This window comes from Papaver somniferum, chromosome 11 (assembly GCF_003573695.1).
Source record: "Papaver somniferum cultivar HN1 chromosome 11, ASM357369v1, whole genome shotgun sequence".
NCBI lineage: Eukaryota > Viridiplantae > Streptophyta > Magnoliopsida > Ranunculales > Papaveraceae > Papaver > Papaver somniferum.
The window spans coordinates 12,556,256-12,564,280 of NC_039368.1; the positions used below are offsets into that span (position 1 = coordinate 12,556,256).

An 8,025-nucleotide genomic window follows, 5' to 3' on the forward strand; every position below is an offset into this window, starting at 1 on the left:
CCGATCCTATAGACATGCAAAACTTATAAAAATCACACAACACAAATTCGGGTCAAATCTAACACCATCGAATGAGCAGATCCTACTAAATATAAGGCTCTGTGTCATTAAGTTCGGCTTAAAACGGATATGCATTTTAAGCCGAGCCGTTCATATGCACTTTCAGGGTTGAGTTTCAAGAACATCTCGGCACACATCTAAAATTAGTTTTACGCCGAACCCTACCATGTAACCGCCGCACAAACATGTTTTTGACGAATTAAATCTATCATACCAATCAAAAACATCAAATACGAGATGGGTTTGTAGAACTAACCTTCTTATTCTCATTTCAGGAGTTGGTTCTTCTTCAATCTCTTCTTCCGGTTGGATTTGTGGTTGATTTTCAGTTTCTTCTTCAACAGGTTGTTCGATTGATAGATTAGAACGAGATACTGGCTTACGACGACCAATTATATAGATGAGTTTAATCGTCAATTAACTTTTGACAAATCGACGATTAAGTTTTGGCGATGATGCGATGAAAAAAAAAAAAGAGGGTTCGGCTGTGGAGGAGGAAGAAGAAGGGGGTTGAATGAAACTGATTTTAGGTTTATTATTATAGGTTTTTGTATTAGGGTTAGGGATAAATTAGTAATTTAAAAGATTTAAGGGTATATAGGTAATTGACTATCCATAAGGTACCCTTATAAGGTCAGTTAGGACTATTGTTTTGTATGCCTAGAAAGATTTAGGTATGCCCAAAAATAGAGTTATGTAGTAATGTCTATGCCATTTTTCCAAGCTAGAGCTGTACCACAAAATAAGCCTAATGAAAGAGTGCACCAACCATTAGGGTAATTGTACGTCTGAGATGAGTTAACATTTTAGGAGCTTGGGCTTTGGTTTCACACAGAAAGAGTATGTCTGGGTCATAGTGGGATAGGCAATATCTCAAGTAGATTTTCCAATCGCTTGGCAATTCCAAGATAACACCTTCATGTTTACAATGACACTACAACTGAGTAAATAAGATGACAGAAGCAAAACACGAGAATAAGAGGAATTAGATTGCGGAAAAACAGAAAATTGCAAAACAAGTGGAAACAGGACGAGGGCTACAAACAGAAATTCTAAAGGGACAATATGTGTCATATTACTGATCTTGGCACAAGTCTTTTGGAGTCAAAACACCTGAACATCTGATTTTGGCACAAGAATACACAGCTCAACTGAATCATGAGCATTTTTATAGTTGTACTTATTTTCCTAAAAAAAAGTGAAAACAGCAAAAAATAAATAAAAATTGTTTCGCCAGCAAAAAAAAAACTTAAATGTCTTCAGTTCTAGCACATGAAACCCAGAAAACAGATTGGACTCATTCTTCAACTGGTCTTTGTCCCAGGACGGAAATATCCTCGTACCGCTTCTGTAATTACACACACGAACAGAACAACGTTAGAACTCCAGATTAACAGTAATTGCGCAAAAATGAAATGCACTGGTATAACATACGAAAGTAGAACTTGTCTCATAAATAGCGAAGTACAAAACCCCATGCATGTCCAATGTAATTTTTCAGTTCCAGCAAAATATCAATTTATTACAAACCTTAGAACACATTCTCCATCCAAAGAGTCAACTTCGACAAAGTACCCAAAACAACTTTTAAGTAGATTACAGAGATACATATATGATTCCACAAAAAAGAAATGTAAAATGACTTGAAAATGTCATGAAATTGGAAATAAAGTAATAAACACATTAAATGCTATCGCTCATGCGATGCCAGCACTTATCAGCCAAGTGTATGCACAGAAGCTAAAAGAAGTTTAAAACAAGCACAAAGAGAAGTTTACTCATAGCTTCTTCATTATGATATAAACTACTGTAACCGATTCACGGGTGACAGTAGTACCCAATGGCCAATAAAGAAAAAAAGTGAGACCAGGAAACTCCCAGTTTTGATACTGCTCATTTCTGAATCTTAAGCATTTGTCATTTGTGTCACACATGATGCAAAGACCACTAAAATTAAACTCTGTTGGAAGCCTTTTTATTCTTTGGGGTTCCAAATTGCAAGTTGATTTAGGGAAACAAAGGCTAAACCATCCATTAGCATCAAATTCAATAAGCAAAGCTTACAAAAGCCAATAATCAAGCATACGAAACAATCTCAATAAGTTACATGATACGACTACAACCATAGCGTAGCAGAGAAAGAAAATGTATGCATAAACCTAATGATACAGAGATCTTAATGGATGCTGCTGAATATCAGACTGAAAAGAACATAATTAAAGCAAACAATCTCAGACGACTGCATATTTCCCAAACCATATATCAGGGAGGAAGATTTTGCTAATAACAGGTTCCTCTCAGATAAATATGCTGACATGGGATAATAGCAGGCGTACAAAGTTGAATTGACCAATCATGTGAGGTAACAACAGACTGAAAAGAACATCATAAATCTACAGCCTGATTAGAACAAATGTCAAGTCAAAACACTAACTTCTAACCTAAGCTCTTCCTGGTAAGAACAAATTTGTCGATTTCTATTTCAATTTCAGTAGAAAACATCTGATGGAAAATGCATGCTTAAACAGATACCAATCTCCAAGTACAACTTCTGAAATTAGGGGAAACATGAACTTAGTGATACAGGAAACTTGTGCCAACCCATATAACATCAAAGTTTATCAACTATTTTCATTTCTCTTCCTTTCTTTCATTTCCAAGAGTTATAGCCATGTCAAAAACTAACACCATAAGCTCTACTAGTTCATTAGTTTCATCTTCCTAAGCCAAGATTACTTCAAATGATTATATTACCTGTCGCCACTTATAACGCTGATAAATTTCCCTTAGTTTGGTACTATAGGCATAATCCCCACATGCAAGTACTGAAGTACGTATCTATCTAATCTAACATTCCATCGACGACAGAGTTCACAACCCTTGTTATAAAATTTAAGTCCTTCAATATAAAATTTAAGGCCTTAAAAAGGTTCAGAAAGCCTCTTCGTCCCAAATTAAGGGAACCCAATAATCAAGCATGCTAAACTAACTCAGTAAGCCACACAATACTACAAACACAGTGTATAAGAAGAAAAAACCAGATGTATAAACTTAGTGATACATAAAGTGAAACTAACTGCTAGATAACATTTGCAGAACTGCTGGAATAGGTGAACAATATTACCACAACAGCAATAAAACTTCCCCTAAAATCAATTCCTTTTGATTTGTTTCATAAGCTAGGCAACAGGGAAGATATGCAAAAAGGAAGGAAAGAGGAGAAATCATAACATTTCCTTTCGATGAATTTTCTACAAAGTTTATCGTAGAAAATTCACCTCAACATACTTGAAGTCCCACAAATTGTTTAACTCCTTAAGGAGACAAACCATAGCCAAGTTTAACAACTCTTGAGCTATTGTTTTTTTAAAATGGGTGATGGATGGTTACCTAAAGTGAGCAGCATGGAAAACTTGAAACTGCCAACCCATATAACATCAAAGTTTATCATCTATTTGCAATTTTGTATTCTTTTCCTTTCTGTCATTTCCAAGAGTTTTGGTCTTGCCAATAAATACCATACGCTCTACTGGTTCACTAGTTTCACCTTCCTAAGCCAAGATTGCCTCAAATGATCAAAGTACATGAATGCTGCTGAGTTTGTGTGAACTCAGGCACCATAGGCACAATTTCACATTATGAATGTCATCTGAACCTAAGCTTGCAGAAAAATGCAAGTATATAAATTTATCCAGTCTAACATTCCATCAAGGACAGAGTTCACAATCATGATGAATCATTTCCCAACTGATGTTATCAGTTACTACTTAAAAATTACAAAAGCAAACAAAATCCAAGTCATTCAAAACAAAACTGAAAACCTATACAAGGTTCAAACGCCTCTTCAGTCACAAATTAAGGGAAATCAATAATCAAGCATTAAAACTTACCCTAAAATCTAAGTGACTAAGTCAGCAGTTATTCTCGAATTCTTTCATAAGCTAGGCAACGAGAAATTAGATAGATATCCATAAAGGTAAAAAGCACAAATCCTAACATCATGGCAGAGCCAAGTTGAGCTAATCCTGAGCTACATCTTTCTCAATGATGGTTGCATAAGTGAGTAGCAAAAAGAACTTGTCCATGCCAATCAAGTTAACACACAATTTTGGATAAATTACCATACAACTATGACATAGAAATTTTACCCCGACATTCTTGAAGTCCCACAACTTAATTAACTCCATAAGGAAATAAAGCAAAAATCATAATATCATATCATAGCCATGTTTAACTACTCTTGAGCTATTGTTTCTTTCGGGATGGACGATTGCCTCAAGTGAGCAGCACGGAAAACTTGTGGCTGCAAGTGCCAACCCATACAACATCAAGTTTATCAACTATTTGTATTTCTTTTCCTTTCTTTCATTTCCAAAAGTTTTAGTCATGTCAAAAACTAACAGCATAAGCTCTACTGGTTCATTAGTTTCATCTTCCTAAGATTACCTCAAATGATTAAACTACATGTCCTCACTTATAAATTACGAATGTGCTGAGTTTGTGCAAACTCAAGTACTCTGGGTGTAATTCCCACAAAGTATGAAACTCTAAGCTTGCAAAGATATAAAAGTTTGCATCTATTTGATCCAACATTTCATTGAGAACAGAATTCACAATCATTATCAACTCATGTTATAGCCTTATAGGTTACTATACTATTTTAAAAGGTACAGTAAGACTACATCAATAACCTAAACAAGGTTCAGAACGCCTCTCCAGTCACAAATCAAGAGAAACCAATAATCAAGCATACGGAACTAACCCAATAAGCTACACAGTACGACTACATCTTCGTGAATAAGAAAAACAATGAACCTAGTGATACAGAAATCTTACCCCTTTATTGTTGTTTTCCCAAAGCGTCTTCACACCATAATCCACTGCCTGCAACACCACAAAAACCATGTCATCAGTCAAACCATAATCTCACCAGATTAGGTCATTACAAAGATTCCATCATCAAATTGAATTTCAACAAATTCAAATAAAACCCAAAATCAAATCCCTAATTTCTAATTCATCAGATCCAGATCACAACGATTCTTTCTCCATACTCGCAACAACGACAAAAATAAATCGAATCCCAAAGATTTAACAACCGTTTTGATAGAAATCAGAAGATAAAGAAAGAAAGAAAAAAAAAAGGGTTGAAAATGGAAAAACCCTTACCCTCTCACCAGCAAAAGCACCAATTATGATCACAGTTACGTATACCGAATTCCGACGCATAAACAGTTTATATGCAGATTCATAGAAACCTCCATTTTTTGGAGATGGCTTCTTCAAGATGCTTTCCATGTTTTTCTAAATTTTTCTCTGCTCTCTGAAATAAACTTAGGTTTTCTCTGAAGAACGATGAATGATTTTTAGAAGAACGAGTTGTTGTTATTTCTGCTGGGGTGTATCGTGCTATCGGCGTAGGTTAGCAGAGATCATAAAGGGCTGGATATTTGACGGGATCGAGCGTGGGCCGGAATATTCATTCATCCAACCGGTTTTAGAGTTGTAGTGGTTGTAAAAAAAGAAAAAAACCGTTCCAACCGTGAACCTGTTACTAGACCAACCGATCAGTTCTAGGATCGAACCATCCAATGATTTGGAGTATTATGAATTAAATCTTGGTTTAGTTATGGTGAGCTTTCAAATTAAATTGGAAACTGTTAGTTCAAACCGGATTCGTATAAACTATGACATTGTTTTATTTATGGTCGCCAAACTTTGACCTAACCTAAATTTATATGTTCGTATTATTATGTTATTTTATATGTTTGTATTATTATTTTATGGGTGTTAAAACTTGAGAATTTGATGTTTGAAATTTAGGAGATCGCGGGCTCAAACTGGTGTAAGATTATTGTCATGACAAATTCTAAACGAAAGGATTTAAAAAGTAGTAAACGGACCACTGTTCTACACTATCAAAAAAGTTATTGTTATGACAATTTTATTCTTAGAAAACTAAATTGTTGGATATTAAGAACCGACAACATTAATATAATTTGTTATTGTTAATAATTTTCAAAAGGGTTATTTAGTTTTTGGTACTTATATTTTGTCCAGAGTTTGTATTTGGTCTAACATTTGTCCAACTTAGGATTTGGTACTTGGAAATAAGGTTGACCTGCATTGACCGTCTTAAATCTTGACTTCTACTAAAGAAATTATTAAAACATTTATATAAAATATAATCATTAAACATTTACTATTACACCCTTCACTTTGCTAGTATTTACAAAATAATCACATTTTAACCCTAATTCTTTTAGAAGAAAGACACATCACATTTCTTCCTTCCCAAAACCCTTCATCGCCACCACCGTCAATTTCTTTCTCTCTAACACTACTACTGCAGCATCATCACATCTCGCTTTCCCTGTCCGTTTTCTATTGTCAACCTATCTTCTTTTCCATCTGCAAACCTCAATATTTTTAAATCGGGTGAAGTTTCTCATATTAGTTTTTAAAGTTCAGAAATCAAGTTCGAGGATTAGCCAAGATTATATTTTATATTAGCGTTTGATTAACTGATTCACCAAACTCTCGATCCAGTAACACCGCCACCACTATCTTCCGGCTTCGCAAAACAAAAACGCCACCATCTTTCAGACCAAACATTAAATTGCTCAAACCTCCCATCGAAAAATACCAAAGCTGGCAGCAAATTGGTTACATCCCATTTCAATTTATTCATCAGTAAAAACCATCATCACCAGTCATCTGTAACCAGCACAACTCAAATTGGGTTTCCATTTATTGAATTGGGGTTTTGATTCAGTAAAATTGGGGTTTCAATTGCAAATTTCGATTCACTGAATTTGGGATTTTGATTTGGTTTACTAGGTTAGGTTTTGTTTGATTCAGAAACTTGGGTTTGGATTAGTGAAATTGGGGGTTTCGATTACAGATGGTTGAAAAGGTTTCGAACTAGGTCGTCTGAAATACAGATCTAACCAATCTAAAGCTGCTTCTCTCATTTCTCTCATTTCATCATTGTCTGATGATGAAAATTCTTCTTCCGAATCAATTTTAGGGTCTCTTCTAGTTGTTGATGATGACTTGAGAACGAAAAGCAGTAGTACTGAACAAAGAGAAGTGGATTGGGCCATTTGCTTTATGAAGACTACACTAATGGTTTCAGATTCAAAACAGTAACAAGACTGCACTAATTAGGTTTGGATTGGGTTTCAGATTTGTGAAGTTGGTCTGAAAATACAATCAATTCAAAAGAAAGCTTCTGCTTGTTGGAGGATGATGGTGGTAGGGGTGGTGTAATGTCGGCAGCTGAAGAAAATAAGGAAAGTAGATTGAGAGTTTAGTTAGGTTAATTTTGAGGCGTGTAAAAAAATGTGTGAAGGATAAGATAGTAAATGCATAAATTTTTATATCATAATTTAATTACAATTAAAGGTAACAAAGTCAACGAAAGTCAACGTCATTTCTAAGTACCAAAACCTAAGTTGGAAAAATGTTAGACCAAATGCTAACTTTGGACAAAACGTAAGTACTAAAACCCAAATAACCATTTTCAAAAACTAACAAAATGGTTTCGAACGATTTCAGATATTTAAAAACCATTCCTTAGCTTTGGTTTTGATTAAATCCAAAACCGTACTATATGTGTAACTCTACTAATTAATATTTAGTTTAAAAATCCTCGAGCCGAAGAACTTGCTTTTGAATGCTTGTAATTGTTAATGATAATCGTTAAAACAGATGTGTTACAAATAAAGGCAACGGGGGAGCTTGACACCTTGAAAATCAAATTAGGCTTATCTAGGTGAAAACAATAATAGTTGAAATAAGTTATTTCTTTGTTGGACTAATGAAGTAATATTTGTTTGATGATTCAAACATTTATTAAGATATCTTATTTCTAGTTGTGATTTTCTAAACTCAACCGAGATTTACCTGACAACTTCTCGCTCAAAACCAATTGGTGGTAGATATATAGAGTTGCCCTTTTAT

The 8,025-nt window shown here is 34.6% G+C and overlaps 1 protein-coding gene across 1 annotated transcript; it reads right to left on the bottom strand.

Annotated features, from left to right (window-relative positions):
• Positions 1–1,034: 1,034 nt before the first annotated feature.
• LOC113325366 (cytochrome b-c1 complex subunit 9-like) lies at positions 1,035–5,527 on the bottom strand. Its single transcript, XM_026573560.1, has 3 exons — positions 5,230–5,527; positions 4,897–4,944; positions 1,035–1,408 (listed from the first exon to the last, which is right to left on the bottom strand). Exons 1-3 carry the CDS (start codon positions 5,356–5,358, stop codon positions 1,358–1,360), a joined length of 228 nt encoding a protein of 75 aa, XP_026429345.1. The 5' UTR covers positions 5,359–5,527; the 3' UTR covers positions 1,035–1,357.
• Positions 5,528–8,025: the final 2,498 nt, after the last annotated feature.

What these genes read in the sequence shown, in the direction of transcription:
- LOC113325366 (XM_026573560.1), bottom strand. Translation starts at nt 5,358, where the DNA reads ATGGAAAGCATCTTGAAGAAGCCATCTCCAAAAAATGGAGGTTTCTAT. An exon ending in GTGCTTTTGCTGGTGAGAGG is followed by an intron (nt 4,945 to 5,229) that starts GTAAGGGTTTTT and finishes GTGGTGTTGCAG; the next exon opens with GCAGTGGATTATGGTGTGAA. An exon ending in GGGAAAACAACAATAAAGGG is followed by an intron (nt 1,409 to 4,896) that starts GTAAGATTTCTG and finishes GTGTAATTACAG; the next exon opens with AAGCGGTACGAGGATATTTC.